A 22,853-nucleotide genomic window follows, 5' to 3' on the forward strand; every position below is an offset into this window, starting at 1 on the left:
ATGCACCAGTGCTGGTTTCTGCTCTCTGATCCATGTCACTGATGCTGAGAGGAGGTCCGAGTTTCTGTAAACTTGCACTGATGCAGCGGAAAATAACAGAAAATGAGACGTGGTTCTAGGAGGGTCAGCTGACCCCCGTGTTTATCTCATGATTGGTCTGCACAGACACCAGAAGCACGAGTTTTACAGTTCACTCCTAAACCTTCATCGTTGAGACTGAACCGCAGCACGAGCATGTTGCTGCAGGAAATGATCACGATAATCACAGGAAGTGTTGCTCTGTGAATGCTTAAAGCTGAACTCTGTCCTCATAACCCCGCAGCAAGGGTTTCAATCTGCAGGTGAACCTGCACAGGTGTCAGCCTCAGTCACAAAAAGCATCTCGTTGTAATATTAAGAACTTACAATAAAATCAGAAGTTGTGCGAGGCTCGTCTGCTGTGAGGAACCGTGTTTAAAGGTGTGAGTGTGTCGCTCTCTGGATGCCTCCCTGTGAAGGTTGTGCAGATGTCATGTGTGGGGGTTTGGGGATGGGGGTGGCTGCGAGGCACTTGTCCCAGCATTCCTGCCTCTGTTAGCCGTTAGCGGTTATCTCCCCACGTGTCGGTGGTGACGAGGAGCTGCTGAATGGCCCCGGGCCCTGCAGAGCCTTGTATGGCCATGGCCCGCCAGCAGAAGGACGATAAGCAGCACGCAGGCAGCTACGCAGCCATGTTTAGTACGACATGTTTTTCTGTTAAATTTAGAGCAGTTATCGGACTCGGCTCTCCCTCCTGAGCGCACTCTCTTCTCCTGCTGCTGCTGTGTCAGGACCAGAGGTGAGTACCAGCTCAGAGAAGCACCACAGGCCGGGTTTACTCTGCGGCAGCTGGGCTTCTTCAGGTCATCGTCACGCCTCTGGGATGGAGTGATGTAATGCAGACGTAGGTGATGCTGTAGGGTAGCTGGTGTAATGTTGTGTGATTTTATAGGGTGTAATGGTGTGGTAATAGTATACAGCAGTACTTTGGCGTGTGAGGATTAGTACTGTTGTTGCTGGTACTTTGTACCACAAGTGAAGGACCAGAAGGACCAAAGCCTGCAGTTCCTCTGACATCCAGCGGAGGCAGCAGTGAGTCAGTCCTCATAGACTCCCATGTTAAACTTCCCATGCTTACAGCCTGATGCACCGATTGGTTGATCTCAGTAGATATTTCCATCCTTCACGCCACCTGTACGGCGGGAGGATGATTTCATAACTCGCCTGTTTAAATCTGACTAAATCGGAGCCAAACAGCTGTTTTTGGACACAGCTGATCTCTGATTGTAGCTCAGGTTCAACTCTCAGAGGGGAGGTCTGTGTGAGAGAGCTGAGACCAGAGAAGTACAGCTCGAGTACTTCTGGATAAGTTTTCACTGTAGCGGTGGTACAAGGAGAAACTCCTCCCAGCACTGATTGAAGTGAAGTAAAGGAGACGAGGCTGAGGTAACGGGGTGAATAAAATGCAGTTTGGTCCATAGATCAGTCTGATAAACGGCGGTTTCTTCCTGTTAAAAGGGAGTTTTTTCTTCCCACTGTCACCAAAGTGCTTGCTCATAGGGGATCATGTGATTGTTGGGTTTTTCTCTGTATGGATTATTGTAGGGTCGACCTTACAATATAAAGCACCTTGAGGCGACTGTTGCTGTGGTTTGGCGCTGTGTAAATCAAACTGAATTGAAGTTTGCAGGAAGCAGAGGAGGACCAAATCAGTTTAGGATGAGACGTGAGGTGTGGACTCACCAAACTCCAGATTCAGTAATCTGACCCCCGTTAAAGAGGAAACGTGAGAGCGGAGCTGCAGGAAACAGCCTGGCTCTGAATGAATTTGTTACACGTGATCTGATTTGCTGATTTCGTGTCCTCTTTGTTAACGTCACCCTGCGGGCGGCAGAGGGAGAGGAGGTGCTGAGGAGAGGACGGCGCTGCTCCGTCGGCTCTGTTGTTATTTCGGTGTTATCATCAGGTGGTGTTTCTGTTCCTCGTCTCCACGCCGTCTGACAGCCTCTCGCTGGTCCTCTGGAGGAGGTTTAGTGTCGGGGTTTCAGCTCTCTGTCAGATGAAAAGTCTTGTGCATTTGTCACCCTTCTGATTTTTTCTTCTTTTCCATCGTCCATCAGTGAGTTTGATCTTCACCTGAAACAGTTTGAGCCAAGGTAGGTTTCTGATTTTCTCCTGAGCAATCGTGCTCCAGCGTTTCAGCTGAGCTTGTGTTGCTGTTCATGTCACAGCAGGTCACAGCATCTCTCCCTGATCTAACTCTGACAGGGATGGTTTGGATTAATCGGTCTACGATTGTTCATTTTCGCACACCCATCCTTGTTTATTTATGTATATATTTTTTTATTATAAATTAGCATTTTTGACCTGGACGCTGACACGCAGCAGTGTTTGTGATCAGTGTGTGTGAGCTGCAAACTTGGTTGGGTTATTAAAGATCATCGAATCATTTTAAAGATGTCCATTCAAATTTTATCTTTATTTAAAAAGCTTGAATATAAAAGAGACATAAACGAATTTAAAGGACTGTGTCACTTTAGTCATTTTTTGTCACTTGTTTTAACAGTTTGATGTCCTCCAGTAGTAGTTTTTCTCTTTTCCAGCAGGTTTGCGGCTCGCTGGTTGTCGTTTTCTCTTCGTAGCTTTGTCTTCTTTTATCACATTTCTGACAGCTTGTGTTGACGTTTTTCTTTCTTCTAAAGTGATTTGCAGTGTTCGTGGTACTTTTCTGTTTCTTTTTATTATATATATATATATATATTTATTTTATTATATACTTTTGTACCTTTGATTTCCTGTCTCGCTCTCTTGCAGCAGGTTAGTTTGCCTTTGTGTAATTGGGCTGCTTTGTGTCTTTTCATAGTCATACTGAGGTGTGAAATGTGACCTTGTAGGAACAACAGCCATGGTTGCTGTTGTCAGCTGTTATTGTAAGAGCAGCCTCTCATTAGACTTCAGTGTTGCTGGTGTAGGGTTGAAATAGGAGGAGCTGCTCTGTGGCTCCGCCCCATCTGCACTATCACATTCACACAAACACTTTTTTTCTACTCAAGTGCTTTCTCTCTAACAGCCACACTCTGAAGAATGCCTCAGAGAGCAACATGAGGTTCAGTGTCTTGCCCACAGATACCTTGGCATGGAGACAGGAGCAGGGATCAAACTGCCAACCTTTTGATTAGTACACAGCAAATCCAGCATGTCCAAATTAACACTGTCGGATTTGATTTCAACACTATTAAAGTGTCTATATGGGTCCACACCAGAGAGTGTTAATTTAACTCTTTTTGGAGAGTTGGTACGTTAACTCTGATTTAGTGTTAAACACCAAATCTGTCTGGAGTTGATAATTTAACACTTGGTGTTAAGAGTTTATATATTAACTCTCAAAGAGTATTTTAGTTTAACTACGTAAGAGTTATCTTCTAATTCATTCTAAAAAGCAGGAATTTTACTGTTCTGACCTTCTAGAAATTTCTTTTGGAAATAAACATTTACTAAAAAGACGCAATGGTTTTTGAAAAACATTTATTCTGAACTGTGCACCACAATTTCAAAACATTTTCTGAAAGATGAAACAGTATACATGTTCTCACTTTCATTAGAATTTTGTTTATCAAAAGGTCTGACATGGTAAATGCAAATAACAGCATCTCATCACTTATTTCTTCAATACAATATGCATGTCCTTCATTCATCCCTTTGTGGAACTTCAACGCACTTCTGCTCTCCCCCATATTCCATCTTCACAAGCATATCCTGTGCGGAGATCGAATAAAAATTAGTTGACACTAATTAATGGCACAAATAATCCAGTAAACAATTGCAGCACAGTAAAAAAAAAAGGAATCATCTTTGAGCCACTACTTGTGTAAAGTATTTTCCCAAAAGACAAAGACACAGGCAACAGGTAATACTGAACTAAATGTAAAACCTCAACCTTTTTCATTTTTACCTAAACCATGTGCACAAAACTCTGGAGGGATCTATGCTAACGTAGAATCCAGTCAGGACGCCTGCTACTGCTGTTTGCTCGTTTTTTTTATTTTTTATGGGCGATCGTTTTCAGGCTTCAAGTAGCACCATTATACCAACATTTCACATTCTAGACATTGTTTTAGGTGTATTTGACCAAAAGTTTGACTGAAAATTCACATGCAAGCTTTTTTCAGTGCTGTGGTATTTGCCCGCAAACAATACCTTTCAGCTAGCTAAAACAGAATATTATGCTATCAGCGAGCAACATGGCTAATGCCTTTCACACAGCTTTGTCTCAACTCCAAAGAGCCACAGAAGTAAAAGCTCAGAATAATAATTGAAACAATCTTTGAAAAAATGACTTACCAAGCATGGCAAACAACTCAAATATGTAGAGCAAAATGTTCTGAAACGGCTTCACTTCAGCTTCGATTGGAGCCGTGCTGGGGGCGGAGTCTGTGAATTTACTCTGTTGGTGGTTAAAAGAATGTGACTCTACTTAGAGTAAAATTAACTCTACTTTTGCAAGAAGACTATTAACACCAAAACATTTAACACTTTTGAATTTGCTGTGTAGCTGACCTGATCTATTCAATTCAAATCACAACAACAGTCGGCTCAAGGTGCTTGATGTTGTAAGGTAGACCCTACAATAATACATACAGAGAAAAACCCAACAATCATATGACCCCCTATGAGCAAGCACTTTGGCGACAGTGGGAAGGTCACCTGGTCCAGCCCTAACTATATGCTTTAGCAAAAAGGAAAGTTTGAAGCCTAATCTTGAAAGTAGAGATAGTGTCTGTCTCCTGAATCCAAACTGGAAGCTGGTTCCACAGAAGAGGGGCCTGAAAACTGAAGGCTCTGCCTCCCATTCTACTTTTAAATACTCTAGGAACAACAAGTAGGCCTGCAGAGCGAGAGCAAAGTGCTCTAATAGGGTGATATGGTACTACAAGGTCATTAAGATAAGATGGGGCCTGATTATTTAAGACCTTGTATGTGAGGAGCAGGATTTTGAATTCTGGATTTAACAGGAAGCCAATGAAGAAGAAATCTGCTCTCTCTCCCTGTCAGTACTAGAAGGAGAGAGCAGATTTCTGAGCTACAGCCACCCCATAAGATACACCAATAATATTGTTCAGCCTGCCAGAAGCATTTCATGTTTCACAAACCAAGCCCATCTCATGAGAACATGACTCATGTGTGGGTCAGGACAGACTTTAGCTTTCATACAGATGAGAGGACAGACTCTCCTTTTTTCACTGAAGCACTGCTGCTGCCAGTTTCACAGCCACTTTTAGAAGTAGAGCTAGTTTGAATGTGGAACAAGGCTTCAGCTCCAGCTCGGTTTTAAACATAATTAGGGAGAAACCAGAATAATGAGCACTCTCTCTGTATCTTACAGGTTTAAGGGAGCTGAAGCACCATGAGCCCAGCCAGGACCATGCCGATGTTCTTCACCTATAAGCTGATTTTCTTTCTGACCGTCATCTCAACTGAGTTTCCATATTCAGCAGCAGCGGGCTCTACTCTGACTCTCACCTCCAACCAGACAGCCACCAACCACAGCAAATGTGGTGGAAGCACCAACTGCATAGAGGGCGTTATCCTTCCTATGTGGAAGCCAGAAAACCCAGCCTTCACTGACCGCCTCGCCAGAGCAACCATATACTTCGTGGGGTTAGCGTACATGTTCTTAGGGGTCTCCATTATCGCCGATCGCTTCATGGCATCCATCGAAGTCATCACCTCCCAGGAGAGACGGATCACCATCAAGAAACCAAACGGTGAGAAGATCACGACGACTGTACGCATCTGGAATGAGACAGTGTCCAACCTGACCCTGATGGCACTGGGTTCATCCGCCCCAGAGATCCTCCTCTCAGTGGTGGAGGTTTGTGGGCACAACTTCAATGCCGGGGAGCTCGGTCCCAACACCATCGTAGGAAGCGCCGCCTTCAACATGTTCGTCATCATCGGGCTGTGTGTGTCTGTCATTCCTGAAGGAGAGACCAGAAAAGTGAAGCACTTGCGCGTGTTCTTCATCACCGCTGCCTGGAGCGTCTTTGCTTACACCTGGCTTTATCTGATCCTGGCTGTCTTTTCTCCAGGAGTTGTGGAAATATGGGAGGGGCTTCTCACGCTCTTCTTCTTCCCACTTTGCGTTGGATTGGCGTACATAGCGGATCGCAGACTTCTTTTCTACAAATACATGTACAAGCGATACAGGGCGGGGAAGCGGAAAGGAGTGATCATCGAAACGGAGGGAGAACCAGAACTTCCCTCAAAGGTTGACATTGAAATGGATGGAAAAATGCTTAACTCTCATGGAGAGGAGTTCACAGATGGAGAGGCAGGATTTGAAGGGAAGGAGCTGGACGAGGAGGAGGCCCGCAGGGAGGTGGCGAGGATCCTGAAGGAGCTGAAACAGAAACATCCGGAGAAGGAGATGGAGCAGCTGATGGAGCTTGCGAATTACCAAGTTTTAACCCAGCAACAGAAGAGTCGAGCTTTCTACCGCTGCCAAGCGACCAGAATCATGACAGGAGCGGGTAACGTCCTGAAGAAGCATGCCGCTGACCAAGCCAAGAGAGCCACCCATGATATCTTCTCTGAGGTGTCGGTGAACGACTTCTCTTCCAAAGTGATCTTCGACCCTGGTACCTACCAGTGTTTGGAGAACTGCGGCAGCGTGGCACTGAATGTGGTTCGACGTGGCGGAGACCTGACCAGCATGGTCTCCGTGGATTACCGGACAGAAGACGGCACCGCCAACGCCGGCTCAGATTATCAGTTCACAGAAGGAACAGTTGTGTTCAAACCCGGTGAGACGGAAAAAGAAATCCGCATCGATATTATCGATGACGACATCTTTGAAGAAGACGAGCACTTCCTGGTTCACCTAAGCAACGTCAGAGTTACAGCTGAGGGTTCGAACAGTCACGAGGCAAACCACGTGGACACCCTCGCAGGTCTGGGTTTGCCCTGCACGGCCACCGTTACCATATTTGATGATGACCACGCCGGGATCTTTGCGTTCGAGGAGCCAGTGATGACCGTGAGCGAGAGCGTCGGGGTGATGGAGGTCAAGGTGATCCGGACCTCAGGAGCACGCGGCGTTGTGGTAGTGCCCTACAAAACGATACAGGGGTCCGCTAAAGGAGGCGGCGAGGACTTTGAGGATACACACGGAGTTCTGGAGTTTGAGAACGATGAGATTTCGTAAGTACGAATCCTCTTTAACGATCTGAAACAACTTTAGCTCCACAGGTGTTATAGTAACAGTATCTTACATGCTAATCGCTTCGCACCCACCAGTGTTTTGGCTCCTCCTCCAGGACTAGAGTTAGGGTTTGAGTTCAGTCATGTTTGGATTAGTTCATGGATCAGCTTTTTAAGGAGAATTGCATTTCTTTGTGACCTAACATTTTCTACTGTCTGTTTGGCATGTGGCTGAAACAAAACCGAACATGTTAAGAGGTTAGCCCTTACACCATCACGTGGCAGGCCTGGCTTCTCTTACATGGTTTCTTATTAATCCTAAAATATAAATGGATTTATGTACGGATCACTCTGTAGATTTCAAACCTTTCCAGATTATTCTAATGAACAGGCATGGGAATTTTTTCATCACCTCTTTAAACTGTACACGACGCAGACAATAGTTTCAGCATCAGAAGCATCACTTCCATCGAGTTTAATCACTCGACACCTGAAGCACCATCAGATGCTGCTGACACTAAACAAGAGTCAGAGAACTCAAATTTGTCAGTGTGTGAATGTGAGAGTGAATGATTAGTGGTATTGTAAAGCGCCTTGGGTGCCTTGAAAGGCGCTTTATAAATCCACTCCATTATTATTCAGCTTCTGCTTCCACGTCACACACAGCTGGTCCTGATCTTTAAAGGTAATTAATCCACAACTTTAATGAATGAATCCACAATCCTCATGTAGAATTAAGACGCACACACACACACACACACACACACACACACACACACACACACACACACAGACACACACACACACACAGACACAGACACACACACACACAGACACACACACACACACACAGACACACACACACACACACACACACAGACACACACACACACACACAGACACACACACACACACACACAGACACAGAGACACACACACACACACAGACACACACACACACACACACACACACACACACACACACACACAGACACACACACACACACAGACACACACACACACACACACACAGAGACACACACAGGTTGCTGGTGGTGTGGAGCCACACGGCGGGGGCCAGCTGGGCTCCCGTGCATAAATATAAAGCCACAAGTTAAGAAAACTACATCAAACATTTGGGGCACACCATGTGTAGAAGTAATCTAACTACTGTGTTTAGGTAGAGTAATCCTAGTGACCACTCAGGGTGCTGAGGTCGTAGGTCACGATGAAAACGAGCGAAATGCCTCACAGCTCTTGTACCCCGGTCTGAGTGTAACTCCGCCTCCACACAGTCACGTGACTTGTGTCTTCAGCCTTACATGCCTGGCATAGTGGCTGCAGGTCGACTCTTTCCACGTCTCAAATGAAAACATTTATATCCGCGAAAGGAAGAGGACGGCGTGCTGGAATGGAGACGCTGCCTCGCTCGTCCTGTGTTTGAGTTTATTAATGAGGACGCTGGCAGCGCTGCGGCCGCAGCCTTATATAGACCGATGGAGTTATCGCAGCAGAGGCAGGATCTCCAAGCTCCACGGCACGTCCTGTTTTAGGCTGCGTTCAGTCACCCGGGAGACAGATGGCTGCAGGCGGGTCGTTTATAGTCAGTTTATTAGGCGCACCGTCAGTCTGCACGCCTCCCCGTCAGCACTGTGTGTGCTGCTCAGTGAGTCCTCCAGTGACAGAAGCAGGACAAGCCGCACAGCTTGCATCCATCAAAGCTGCAGCGAGTCAGGTACACAAACGCCTGCACGCTGCACGGCGGCGGTGAACGTGCTCGATGGCATTCAGTTTGACACGCAGCTGATGTAGTGATGTTGAAACAGCTGGACAGGTGATCCAGGTGAAGGGCTGCTGCAGTCGTCCTGACGGGAACATTTGATGGTCTTATCCAAGTGATTCTTTTTCCCAGAGGCAGCGTCTGCTTTGCCTCAGGCAGACTGTCAGGTCATGTGATGGCGCCCAGCAAATCAGCCACTGTGTGCTTTGTGATTATGTTACAGCGTGACTCGATGCGTGTCACACCCTGCAGGTGTCCCCTGGCTGTAAACAGCTGTCTGTGGGGACGGCGGTGTTTGCGCCTCAGCAGGTCACGCGTTGTGAAGCTGCACCCTCGATGTGTTTGAGAGGGCGGAGCTCTGATTGGCCCTCCGACACGTGATTGATCTGGATCACCTTCTTCTAGGTGTCAGACAATCCAGTAAATGACGAGATATTAAACATATGAAACTCTTCCTGGAATGTGTCTGCTGTCCTGGCATCATTGCGCCGGTTTATAGTTCGTAGCCGTCACCGAGGCAGCCGTAGCATTTCCTGTGTCCGGTTTTTGTCAACGCGAGGAAGGAGCGATATGACGGCTCCAACAGAAGAGCAGAGACCGGGCCCTTCCTTCTTTCTTTCCTTCCTTGTCTTCTTTCCTTTCCGTTTTTCCTTTCCTTCTTTCCTTTCCTTGTTATTTCTTTCCGTGTCGTGTCAAGGCTACATAAAGCGTTACTTTTCTCACTGCCACACTACATTATGACTCCACCCATGTCTCCAAATATGCTCACTTTGTGTCAAACGAATGTGTGACATCACCTCACTCCTGATCAGTGTTGGTCAAGTTACTTGAAAAAAGTAATCAGGAACTAATTACCGATTACTTCCCCAAAAAAGTAATCCCGTTACTTTACTGATTACTTATTTTCAAAAGTAATTAGTTACTTAGTTACTTTTTAAAAACACGATTTACACCCTGAAGAGGTGATAAAGCGATGGATCTTTCAGCCCAATTCTACTTTTTCTACATAATCCATCATACAAAATGTAATCAGATGGAAAAGTCTCTTTTTAAAACTTGTTTTATTAGTTTTAATCTTTTAACTTTATGCATCAAGCAAAACATTTAATTATATGCAACATTCTCTGACTGGAAGAAATTAGTTTAACATTTAAACCTATTTTCTGCACATTCCAGCACATAAAATAAAATATTTTGTGTGTTTACACTCAGTCTTTCAAATAGATGCAAGTAAAACACAGCAGAAAATAAATAAAGTCAAAGACTCAGCGGCCCTGTTGCTCTATTTTCACCTGTAAAGCAGGAGTGGGGCAGGCGGAGGGTTACCCTGGTGCAGGTGTGCCGCGGTCAGTGGAAGAATCCGCGAGTTTCTCTGTGAGTTTCCCATTACGTCGTAGCTACTCGGTGCTTGTTGGAAGTTTAGGGGTTTTTTCGCTGTAAAAAGAAGTTTTCTTCCCACGCACAGCGGACGCTAATGTTTTTGTCACTTTTTATGGAATCAAACTCAAAGTAAGGTCAGTACTTCCACGCTTTAAACGCTGCACGCTCATACTCTCTCCCACAATCGATATGTGATCCATTGTTGATCTGCACACAGCTGTTGTCACCAACGTCGCACTCGCTTACGTCACTGTCGTGAGACATTCTCGCAAAAAGTCACGGTTTTAGTAACGCAGTAACGCAGCGTTCCTACGGGAAAGTAACGGTAATCTAATTACTGTTTTTGCAATAGTAATCCCTTACTTTACTCGTTACCTGAAAAAAGTAATCAGATTACAGTTACTGCCCATCTCTGCTCCTGATTGGGTGGGCTCAGTGAAACTAGGCCTTCTGTCATTGGCCAGACTCTCCTGTAATTATAAAACATAAAGTTTCAGTTAAGTCACAGAAAAAGCTTTTTTCTCATTAAGGACGTTTGTGAAATAAATAAAAATCTGACGTTTGTGTCGTAGACGGCAACACAACTTTCAGTGTTTTCTGTCACGTTGGTGCAGCGTGAATGAGCGTGGCAGGAAATGTATTCAAATACAGCCAACAATTTATGCCCTCCTTCACATTTTCCAAAGCCATCCAGGGGCCCGATTGTGGCCCCCGGGCCTTATGTTTGACAGCCCTGGTGTAAGGTGTCTGTCGCTGCCAGTCAAAGCAGTCTGTGACATCATGGCGGTGTGTGGTCGGATGCCGGATCAGTGAAAGTGTGATGATTTGAAACGTAACAGCTGCTGCAGGTGTGCACACCTGCATCCTGCATGGCAGCGGCTCGCTGAGGGGGCGGCCTGCAGCTGCCTGCTGCTGCCTGCTGCTGCCTGTAGCTGCCTGCTGCACGGATGCTGGATGTTCGCTCGTGTTTCCATCTTTTCTCAGGCGGCTGGAGGTGTGGGGGATTTTCAGTGTGTCAGATGTCTTCTGTCTGCTGTGCGGAGCAGATAAACACCACGCTGCTCTCTTCCTTATTAGGCCAGCCCGCGTTCAGGCAGCAGCACCTCGTCCCTGCTCTTCGTCGCAGCATCAGCCCATAAAGCAGACACATCACTGCAGCTTGTTCCTGTCACGGCCGACGACGGGGGAGGTCGCTGCTGGCCGGCGGCCACGTCTGCAGACTCGGTGTACTTTTTATCTCGTTTCTCCTTCCTCCACAGAAACCCTCTGCAGTGATAAAAAGCTGACTTACGTAGAGTTTATATGTAATCTCTGATTTTTATAGAGGCAGTAAATCACACAGACCTCTGCAGCTCGGAGAGCGTTTCCATTTGTAGCTCCTCGGTGCATTCACGCTCTGTCACTGCAACGAAGCAGCTTTCAAGATTTTACAACCCAGATGCACAAAACTCAGGATGCTTATTTTATTTACAATAAAACACAGACAACGAATCAAAGCTTTAAACTGACAACATTTTCCATTGTTAGAAAAATATGAGGTCATTTTGAATTTCATGGCAACAACTTTAAAAAAATTCTGCAAAAAGAGAAACAGGTGAAGGAAGAGGACGCGCGATCACAGCATCAAACCGCCGTCTTAGAGAGGCAGAGGGTCGCCGACCTGCGAAGTCAGCGTCTGTGAGCAGCTCAGCGTGTCTTCCATACATACAAGTTACAGCTCCAAAGCTCCTTTAAAACTGATCTGAGGTCAGACCCAACCAAACATCAGCCTGCAGCTCTGATGGGGGCGTGTCAGTGCCTGTGCACCTCATGATGGAGCAAGACGATGCTAAACCCGCAGTTTAGATTTGCTGTCCTGCTTTAAAACTGATCTCAGAACAGCTCATTTTGTCAGCTTTAACGTGTGACGTGTTTCTGTGTTTGATAAAATGAGTTTATGAGCTTCTGTTTTCAGTCCTGTTTACACAGAGACCTCACATTTACACAGTTAATATCTGAGGACGCGCCGTGGACGTCCGAGTCTCTGCGCGTTCTTTGGTTTACGGCAAAGCTGTGAGTGTGGTTGTAGCTTTACGGCAGAGAGTCTCGGCCGGGCGGGTTCAGTTAGTGTCCATGTTTGTCCCGTCCTTTCCTGTCCAGCTGTCCTTCCAGCTGTTTCCTTCTGATGGGACTTTTTAGAGTCTTGTGTTCCTGCTATAGGGAACAGAAGGTGCTCCTCTGGTGCTGTGAGATTTACCTCCACCTGAGAATCACCTGGGCACTCCTTCCATGGTAACATGGTCGATCTGTAACCAGCACTAAATATACTCGGGGTGGAAACAAACAGACGAGTATTAAAATGAGCAGCAGTAACTGTAATCTGCATTATCAGGTTCTTTAAAGATGACTTAAAAGTTAAATAATAATGAATCGGCACAAAGTGAGATCTAAGTCATCCTCGCTGATCCCAAACAACCTTCTGTCTTTGCAGATAACTTTGATGATGATTTACACTTTACTGGTTTTAAATCAGCTCTTTTGTCTGTGAGTTCTTTGATTGCTTTTATTTTATTTACAGATTCTTTGGATGAATAAAACTGAAACTCAAACATCCACAAAGCTGAAAGTGTCCTGAAACTGTGACACCAAACAAACCGTGTCCTTGGATCACTGAGAAAGCCCCAAAGCATCAATCTGCTCACATTAAATAAACATGGGAGTGGATGCAGTTTCCATTCACACACACACACGGCCTGCTGTAGCCTCCAGCTCCGCCTCCAACACCGAACAAACAAACTGTGTCATCATGAGATCTCCTCGCCGTCCTCTCGTCTTCTCTGTTTCACATGAAATTCAGAAATGACTGACTCTCTTCTGTGCGTCCTCACACTCCTAACTCTGCTGCCTCACCTGAACAACTCAGATTTGATTTCCTGGAGTCATAAATATTAAGCATAGTACTGGCCTGGTTTAGGGTTGGAGCTCAGAGAGCTGCGCACATAACGTTCGTACGAAGCGGTGCCGGCGAACAGAAACACGAGGTCACGCGGTGTGTGTGTGTGTGTAAATGTCGGCGGCGTCTCCCTCTGCCCGCCGTGTTTCTCCTTTTGCGGTGTCTCGGGCTTCTGCACGCTTCTCCTTCTGCAAACTCTCTTTCCGGCTTTTCTCTGTTTCAGCAAAACCATTCGGATAAATATAATCGATGACGAAGAGTACGAGAAGAACAAGAACTTCTTCCTGGAGATCGGAGAGCCTCGGCTGCTGGAGATGAGTGAGAGGAAAGGTGGGGGGGTGTCGCCTTCCTGTACCCTGACCCCTTCTATATCACTGATAACCTTTGACCTCAGTCAGCCCTGTTGATGTGGTGTTTAATGTCATAACGAGTGCGGGGAAGTTTGAGTTGAGCTCATCCTTTAATAATCTGAGCTAATCATGTTTTTGCATCCCAGCAGGCAGACAAGGTGTCTGTGTTTGTGTGAACTAATGCATGACCCTTGACCTCTGACCCCCCTCCCCCCACAGGAAGATCATAGCCATTAAAATAATCGATCACGAGGAGTATGATAAGAATGCCAGCTTCTACGTAGAGCTGCAGGAGCCGTACTGGAACAGGAGGAGATGGACAGGTGTGGACGGGCACCTTAACCTCTGACGACCTCTGACCTGTCCTCCTTTGCCTGTCTTTGTGGAGTTTGTCTTTGCTGCTGTCACTCCTTTGCCCTCAGCTGGCGTCCTATTGGTCCAGACTGAATTATCAGTGCTGAGAGGTGCTAGGACAGTTTGAGTCAACTTTATCGATATATAAGGCGACAACAAAATCAACGCGTTGATTCTTTTCTCCGGGTTCATAGAAATCTTCACACAGTATTGTTGCCGTTCACTCAGACGTTTATGGCGAACACCCGGTGTCGCTTTTTCTTCTCGTCGGGTTTGTGATGTGAAGGCACGTGTAACCAGGTCACCTGTGGCGTTTAACAGCTCTTGGATGGCCCCGCCCCTCCCTGAGCCTGGTTCTGCTGGAGGTTTCTTCCTGTTCAAAGGGAGTTTGTCCTTCCCACTGTCGCCAAAGTGCTTGCTCAAAGGGGGTCATATGATTGTTGGGTTTTCATTGCAGGGTCTTTAACTTGAGGCGACTGCTGTGGCGATTTGTGATTTTTAAATAAACTCCTTTGGACTGAATTGAATAACATGAACAAATAATGGAAAGAATTTTCATGTGATTAAATTGCTTTATTTTAGCATTATGCAATGCTGTTATTATAACTTAATGGAGTTGGATCAACTTATTTACTGCAGTTGAGTCTAACTTAATTTATTTAAGTTGATCCAACCCATGAAAATGATGTTAGTCTGAAAAAAATGCCTAATGCTGACAGAAAGCCATTTATTAATGTGGAAATCCTTTTCATTAAGTTCATTTAAAGACTTAATTTTTTAGAGTGTTCAACAAATTCTAGACCAGGGGTGTCCAACTCCAGGCCTCGAGGGCCACTTAACGTAAAAACACTTTTACCATGGTTACCGGGGCCTATCCGGACGTGATAGGGCGAGAGGCGGGGCAAACCCTGGATAGGTCACCATTCTGTCGCAGGGCTAACACAGAGAGACAGACAACCATTTGCACTCACAGGTAATTTAGAAACACCAACTAACCTAACTTTTCAGTTGTGGGAGGAAGTCAGAGTACCCACTGCAAACTCGGCCAGATTGTGAATTTGACCACAGGACCTTCTTGCTGTGAGGCAACAGTGGTAACCGCTGTGCCACTGAGCTGTCAATCCAGGCTTAAAAACAGCAGGAAGGTTCTGATCACAAGGCTCGATACACAACTTTCTGCACGTTTTTGTCTCTGACAGGTTAAACCACAATAAAGAGCGATAGCATACACGTCGTCTGTGTGGTCGTCTGCCTCTTATAACTCCAGTGATTTTCCCGTGGTCTCAAATCTTTGGAATTATGGTCACCACAGAAACAGGAAGTTATTTTGTTCAGATTACCAGTTTGAATCTTTTAAACGTAACAACCGCCCACTTTCATTTCCCTGAGTGTACTGAGGCAGCCTGGGTGTTTCACTGGGTTTTCAGGTGGTTTTTGTGGAGTTTGTGTCTTCGCCCAGTTCGCCTCACTAGAACATGCTAGTTCGTCTTATCTTAGTCCCGGAGAGGCTAGGAGAGAGATTCTCGCTTCCTTGTTGGTCCAGGTGTGGACAGATGCGGATGTGTCCGGTCAAGCTGTGATGCTGGCAGGTTGGGGAGGACGGGTCAGGTCCATTCAGCCTGGACTCTCATATGAAACCTGCACGTGTCCGTGTTAATCGCACACTTTAAATTTGTGTTAGATGTAACAGTAAACTAACAGCTGACCACCGCTCGAACCGTCGTTGGCGTCACGTTTGTCACGCGTTCGTTCAGCAGCATGAAGTCCAGATTGAGGACAGGTGTGTCAAACAGAGACCTTCTGATGTCACTTCTGCTTCATGTCTCTCTCGTCTCTTTCTTCTCTTCAGCTGTGTTGCTTCAGGAAGTCGGTAAGCCGCTTTCTTTGTCCCCTTCCTGTCTGCAAACCGTTTATGTGTGTCGCTTTCATGATTTCTAAGAATTGCCACAAAACCAAATGACTAACTCTGACTTCCTGTTTCGTACTTGCTGTCCTTTCAGGTGGATTCGTTAAGACAGGTAGGTGAAAGCCAGCAGTGAGACGATATCTGACATGTGAGCATTCACTGTATGTGTGTGTTAATTTGTGCTTTTTGTGACTTTTTGATAGACAAACAGCTGTATGGTAAGACACCTGTCAGTGGTGTAAATGTTGGCTTTCAAAGTGTGTCAACACTTAAAGCAACGTGTACGATGGTAGCGGCGTCTTGTAAGCTCTTCACGTGACTCTCATTCATCACCTTTAAACGTTGGGCGCCTGAGACGAAGCCCCGAATCTCAGATTTACAAACAGACCAAAGCCCGTTCCCGCTGCTCCACCAGGCCCGAGAAGCGTTTGTGTTTCACTGTGGTCACCAACGTGCGACGGGTGATTGGCATATCCCGCGTAGAGCTGGTCATGTGACTGCATGCGTCCTGAACGCCGCCACAGAGTGGACCTAGCTACAGCGGCTTGCAAAAGTATTCGGCCCCCTTGAACTTTTCCACATTTTGTCACATTACAGCCACAAACATGAATCAATGTTATTGGAATTCCAGGTGAAAGACCAACACAAAGTGGTGCACACGTGAGAAGTGGAACGAAAATCATACATGACTCCAGACATTTTTTACAAATAAATAACTGAAAAGTGGCTTCAGAATTGGAGTCCATCTTTTACGTACAGGCTATGCTCAGCATTTGAAATGCCCTGACCCGTTCTGTGCGTCATCGTGATCACAGATGAAACAGCACCAGCGCACCTCTTGTTATGTTTTCTTTCAGGGCATCACGCAGGGGAAGAAGCTCAGGGTAATTTAAACATGGCGTCCATCGGCACGCTGCAACACCATCATTCCTGTTATTTCGCCGAGCCACAGAGCGTCTCAACTTTAATGAAGTTGGTGGAAATAGAAGAGAAATTATAGTAAATAACATTTTAAGTCAAACACATCAGCGAGTATTTAAAAAATCATCATCCCAAAGCAGCTGGAAGAGCAGGTGTGACTGTCAGGCCGGCTGTTTCCAGACTTCCGGCTGAGCGTGAGACATGCTCTCAGTGTAGAACGAGCAGTTTCCTGATGCAAAGTGATGTTTTGGTCCAATCACAAGCTTTCCCTGAACCTAACCATGCAGGTTTTTAGTTCCTGAAGCTAATGAGTGAGGGATAACAGGAGAAACCCGATGTCAGGACTTATCTTTCACATAAGGATTAGACACAGGCAGCGTCAGACACAGTGGGATGAGAGGGCAATGGCTGTTTGCTAAATGAGAGCCTGTCTTTGGTATTGTGTCCTAGCTGAGACACAATACAGATGAAAACATCTGGAAAGACATTCATTCAGTTCTGTGAAGGCGTGACCTCCGTGGTTCCTGCAGGAACGATCCCATTCAGCTTTCCCTCAAACAGCGATCCTCTCTGGGGTCATTTACACTCATCCGCCTCAAACTCCCAGAGTTCATTTCACCATCCAATCGCCAAGCTTGAAATTCTGTGACGTGAGCTCCCGACAACTTCAGGCTCCGTCTCTGTGTCAGTCTGAACCATCAGCTGCTTCTCCAAGGCAGCGATGACAGACGTTTAAAGAAGGACTTAAACCTGGGAGATGATGGGAAACCTGCAGGAAACGGCGGCTTTGCACCTCACCACTTTGACAACACGTGTGCTCCTCACAGCTTGTGATTGGCAGAAATTTCTCTAAGATCCATTAACCTTTGATCAAACGCTTCCCCGAGGAACCTTCAGAGTGTCCAACATGAAATCTGAGCAGAAACTGTCTCAGACTCGCTCACAGCAAAACCTGGCCTTCGAATTTCTAACTACTGTAGTTACTTCTAGTTACTGTAACAACCCAAAAACCTCGCTGCCATTAACTAACCTTATGACTCCGCCCTCTTATCTAAATATGGTCACACAAAAACCAATCAGGCGGCCGATGCTGATGTCACCATTTCTACAGTGTACAGACAACACGTGAGCTTTAGAGCCTGTTATTGTGCCAAAAAATCACCTGTTTTGAGCCAATCAGTGAAGAGAAGACTCTTTCCTGACTAGGAAACATCTGGAGGTTTCCGGAAGCCTTAAAATTGTGAGACAAGGAAGGTTATTTCTAACCAAACTGAGCATGCTCAGATACGCACAAACAGGTCCTCAGCGCTCTGAGATGCTGAACCGTCAGTGTGATCATTAATGTGAATGTTTGAAGGTAAGACCTTCAGAATAAAAGAGGGATCATTTAATCAGACTCTCTGCAGGTTCTCACAAACGTTTACTAAAAAAGTCTTAAACAGCATTAAATTAAATCTCAGACTCAATTCAATTTTATTTATATAGCGCCAAATCACAACAAAAGTCGCCTCAAGGCGCTTCATAGATACAGAGAAAAACCCAACAATCATATGACCCCCTATGAGCAGCACTTTGGCGAAAGTGGGAAGGAAAAACTCCCTTTAACAGGAAGAAACCTCCGGCAGAACCAGGCTCAGGGACGTCATTTTATTACTGTTATTATTATTTCAGTTCAGAGAGCAGCACAGCTCATCAATATTTTAAAAACATCAAATAATACTGCCGTCAGCAGACAGGATTTGTTTTCACTCCTCGCTGCTTCCTGTTAGCGTCACATGACCTCTGTAACTGTCCGTTAGTCTAACGCTCAACCCTCCACCTGAATGCCCACCTGAGGAGGAGCTGCAGGTGTGAGCGTCAGTGTTCTGCTCGTGTAAGCAGAGTGGGTGTAACCCCGCCCCCCGGCATGTGCTGATGGTAAAGCACACCCTTTATATTGCTCAGCACAGCCAGCCTAGGCGAACACTGCTACGATGCTAGCCCCATGGTGCGATCATAGACTGTGTACAAAAGAAGTAAGCCTGTCACTGTTCACGTGCTCACAGCTGCAAAATGCCGTTTGTGGACCGAGCGCACAGTTACCATCCAGTAAAATTAAGTCTCCACATCTCCCACATGAGCCGAGGTAGAGAGACATCAAGCTAACCTTTTAACTAACCTGCACTGGTTGAATGATAACTAACCTTCGTTAATGAAAAGCATCACAGGAACATAAATCCAGATTGAACAGCAAACACACACGTTTCATCCCGATTTTTGAAGTCTATTACTAAACAAAAACACCTCTGACATTTCACAGACTTACAGATTCTGTCCCTCTGAACAGACGCACATTAAACACACAAGCCGTCAGCTTGGTGCTGGATACAGGCTGTGATGATTCAGCCCTGTTCTGGTTTCAGTTTCTGTTCACCTGTTCAGGCAGAGACATCTACAGGAAGGTCCAGGGACGAGAGCACCCCGTCCCCTCCAACATCATCAGCATCGCAGGTTTGCCCATCATCTATCTTTTACTGTGCTAACTTTTATCACAGTGTCAAACGAACCATTATGACCATTTATTTTCGTAGCTCTGATCAGGACAGGCAACGCTCATATGTACACAGGTATCAATGAGAGCTGAGCTTTGAGAAAACTCGTGTTATTGATTGTGGGCTTTTGACTGGCCAACATTTCTTCACTGTCAGGGTTTAGACGTCTTCTTGGGAAATCTTTAGTGAGAACTGAGAGCAATTCAACCATCTCTCTCAAAAAACGACTCAACCCCATTAGAAATAAAGTGACAGATATTGGCTTCTGTATCAAGAATAGGCATATTTATAAATAGCTGCTCTCTCACATAATAAGGTAAATGAATCTTAATACACTCAACAAAAATATAAACGCAACACCTTTGTTACTGCTCCCATTCCCCATGGGATGGACGTAGAGACCTAAAATTCATTCCAGATACACAATATAACCATCCCTCCCAAACAGTGGTCACAAATCAGTCCAAATGTGTGGTAGTGGGCACATCTGCTATATTGAGATAATCCATCCCACCTCACAGGTGTGCCACATCAGGATGCTGATCTGACATCATGAGTAGTGCACAGGTGTACCTCAGACTGCCCACAACAAAAGGCCACCCTGGAATGTGCAGTTTTTTGCGCTATTGGGGGTCTGGGGACCCAGAACCGGTCAGTATCTGGTGTGACCACCATTTGCCTCATGCAGTGCAACACATCGTCGCATGGAGTCTATCAGATTGTCAATTGTGGCGTGTGGAATGTTGGTCCACTCCACTTCAATGGCTGTGCGAGGTTGTTGGATATTCGTGGGAACTGGTACACGCTGTCGTATACGCCGGTCAAGCACATCCCGAACATGCTCAATGGGTGACATGTCCGGTGAGTATGCTGGCCATGCAAGAACTGGGACATTCTCAGCTGCCATCTGCCCTGAACAATGTGAACCATGATTCATCCGTGAAGCGCACACCTCTCCAACGTGCCAGACGCCATCGAATGTGAGCATTTGCCCACACAAGTCTGTTACGGCGACGAGCTGGAGTCAGGTCAAGACCCCGATGAGGATGACGGGCATGCAGTTGAGCTTCCCTGAGACGGTTTCTGACAGTTTGTGCAGAAATTGTTTGGTTGTGCAAACCAATTGTTCCAGCAGCTGTCTGGGTGGCTGGTCTCAGACGATCTTGGAGGTGAACCTGCTGGATGTGGAGGTCCTGGGCTGGTGTGGTTACACGAGGTCTGCGGTTGTGAGGCCGGTTGGATGTGCTGCCATATTCTCTGAAACGCCTGTGGAGACGGCTTATGGTTGAGAAATGAACATTCAATGCACGGGCGACAGATCTGGTTGACATTCCTGCTGTCAGCATGCCAATTGCACGCTCCCTCATTGCTTGTGGCATCTGTGGCATTTTGCTGTGAGACAAAACTGCACATTCCAGGGTGGCCTTTTGTTGTGGGCAGTCTGAGGTACACCTGTGCACTACTCATGATGTCAGATCAGCATCCTGATGTGGCACACCTGTGAGGTGGGATGGATTATCTCAATATAGCAGATGTGCCCACTACCACACATTTGGACTGATTTGTGACCACTGTTTGGGAGGGATGGTTATATTGTGTATCTGGAATGAATTTTAGGTCTCTACGTCCATCCCATGGGGAATGGGAGCAGTAACAAAGGTGTTGCGTTTATATTTTTGTTCAGTGTATTTTTGTTGACTCTACAACCTAATGTTTCCTCTCTGATTCAGAGGATGGGGCTGAGGAGCCTTTGACAAAGAAAGAAGAAGAAGAGCGGAGGATTGCAGAGATGGGCAGGCCAATGCTGGGCGAACACGTCAAACTGGAGGTGATCATCGAGGAGTCGTATGAGTTCAAGGTAGGAGACGTTTCTCTTGGGTTAGTGTGAAATATGTAAGCCCCTTTCAGACGAAACTGTTCTGAGGAGCTCTGATGGCCACTCTGCATCAGAGAGCACCAAGAGATAGAATAGAATAGAATAGAATAGAATAGAATAGAATAGCCTTTATTGTCATTGTACAGAGTACAACGAAATTGGAGTGCCACTCCCTTGGTGCAAGTTTCAATAATAAATATAAATGTAAAATATAAAAAGTACAAAAAAAACAATCGTAAGTACTCAAACAATAGTATGTACAATATATACAGGATAGCAGCATTAATATAATGACAGTATGAATAGCAGCATTAATATAATGACAGTGACGGTATGGAATAGGTTCAATTGTTTTTGTGCTTATTTACTACGGTGGTAGCTCTGGGAAAGAAGCTATCCCTGAATCTGTTTGTCCTGGTTTTATGTGACCTGTACCGTCGGCCTGACGGTAATAGTTCAAACAGTTGGTTGCTGGGGTGAGAGTGGTCCTTGATGATATTGCCAGCTCTGCTGAGGTACCGAGAGTTTGCAGTGACCTCCAGGCTGGGCAGAGAGCAGCCAGTGATCTTCTGGGCTGTGTTGATGACCCTCTGCAGTACTTTCCTGTCTGCAGCTGAGCACCCTGCATACCATGTTGTTATGCCGTACGTTAGGATGCTCTCTATGGTGGCTCTGTAAAATGTCACCAGCAGCCTCTCCTCCAGGTTGTTCCTCCTGAGCACTCTCAGAAAGTGGAGATGCTGCTGGGCCTTTTTAACCACCGCTGTAGTATTTGCAGTCCAGGAGAGGTCATCAGAGATCTGCACGCCCAGAAACCTCATGGAGTGTACCCTCTCCACACAGCTCCCGTGAATGTAAAGTGGGGCCGGGTCTGCTCTGCCCTTCCTGAAGTCCAAGATAAGTTCAAATTCAAATTCAAATTCAAATTTTATTTGTCACGTACACAGTCATACACAGTACGATATGTAGTGAAATGCTTGGACAACTGCTCGTGACCTAAAGAAAACAAAAAAGGAAAAGGCTATGAATAAGATAGGAAATAAATATGAAAAATTAAAAAGGGTAAATTTAACTAGGAAGGAATAGAATATAAATTAAGGTTAAAAATGAAATAACTGTACAACACAAATTAGAATGAAGGGTAAATTTAACTGGGAAGAATAAGATAAAGATAAATATATAAATTAAAGTTGAAAATAAAATAACTGTACAACAAAATACACAATACACAATATAGAACTATATAAGAATGTATGAAGAAATCTAAATATAAATAAATATATACACAATAACAGCAGCTGTACAAGTATTAACCGGAAATGAAGAATATAGTGACCAGTGTTGTGCAAAACCAAAGTCCAGAAAGTCCAGTGTGTGTGTAAGAACTGTATGTGTGGGTCAGTACTGTGTGGTGGTGTGATTGAGAGACCGTATCGCCTGCGGGAAGAAGCTCCTCCTCATTCTCTCTGTGTTGGTCTTCAGGGAGCGGAATCGCTTTCCTGACCTCAACAGAGAGAACAGTCTGTTGTTGGGATGGCTGAGGTCCTTCACGATCTTCCTGGCCTTGGTCCAGAACTTGGTCCAGTTCTTTAGTTTTCGTGGTGT

At 45.7% G+C, this 22,853-nt stretch overlaps 1 protein-coding gene across 5 annotated transcripts in view; it reads left to right on the top strand.

The window, feature by feature from the left end:
* Window positions 1-662: 662 nt before the first annotated feature.
* slc8a1a (solute carrier family 8 member 1a) overlaps window positions 663-22,853 on the top strand; it is a 30,165-nt gene continuing 7,974 nt past the window's right edge. The window contains exons 1-8 of one of the 5 annotated variants that reach the window (XM_086297144.1): window positions 663-817; window positions 5,402-7,218; window positions 13,534-13,640; window positions 15,864-15,884; window positions 16,015-16,032; window positions 16,124-16,138; window positions 19,263-19,331; window positions 21,103-21,230. In XM_086297144.1, coding sequence (XP_086153270.1) covers window positions 5,423-7,218; window positions 13,534-13,640; window positions 15,864-15,884; window positions 16,015-16,032; window positions 16,124-16,138; window positions 19,263-19,331; window positions 21,103-21,230 — 2,154 coding nt within the window. In that variant the 5' untranslated portion in view covers window positions 663-817; window positions 5,402-5,422. Of the gene's footprint in view, window positions 923-1,972; window positions 2,175-5,401; window positions 7,219-13,533; window positions 13,641-15,863; window positions 15,885-16,014; window positions 16,033-16,123; window positions 16,139-19,262; window positions 19,332-21,102; window positions 21,231-22,853 lie in introns of those variants that run through there. The other 4 variants (XM_086297145.1, XM_086297143.1, XM_086297146.1 and 1 more) reach the window with 4 other exon arrangements.

This window comes from Aulonocara sp. 'chitande type north' Nkhata Bay, linkage group LG6 (assembly GCF_057382095.1).
Source record: "Aulonocara sp. 'chitande type north' Nkhata Bay isolate Kocher_YH1m ecotype deep benthic linkage group LG6, A_spYH_male_GT1.1, whole genome shotgun sequence".
In the NCBI taxonomy this organism is placed as follows: Eukaryota; Metazoa; Chordata; class Actinopteri; order Cichliformes; family Cichlidae; genus Aulonocara; species Aulonocara sp. 'chitande type north' Nkhata Bay.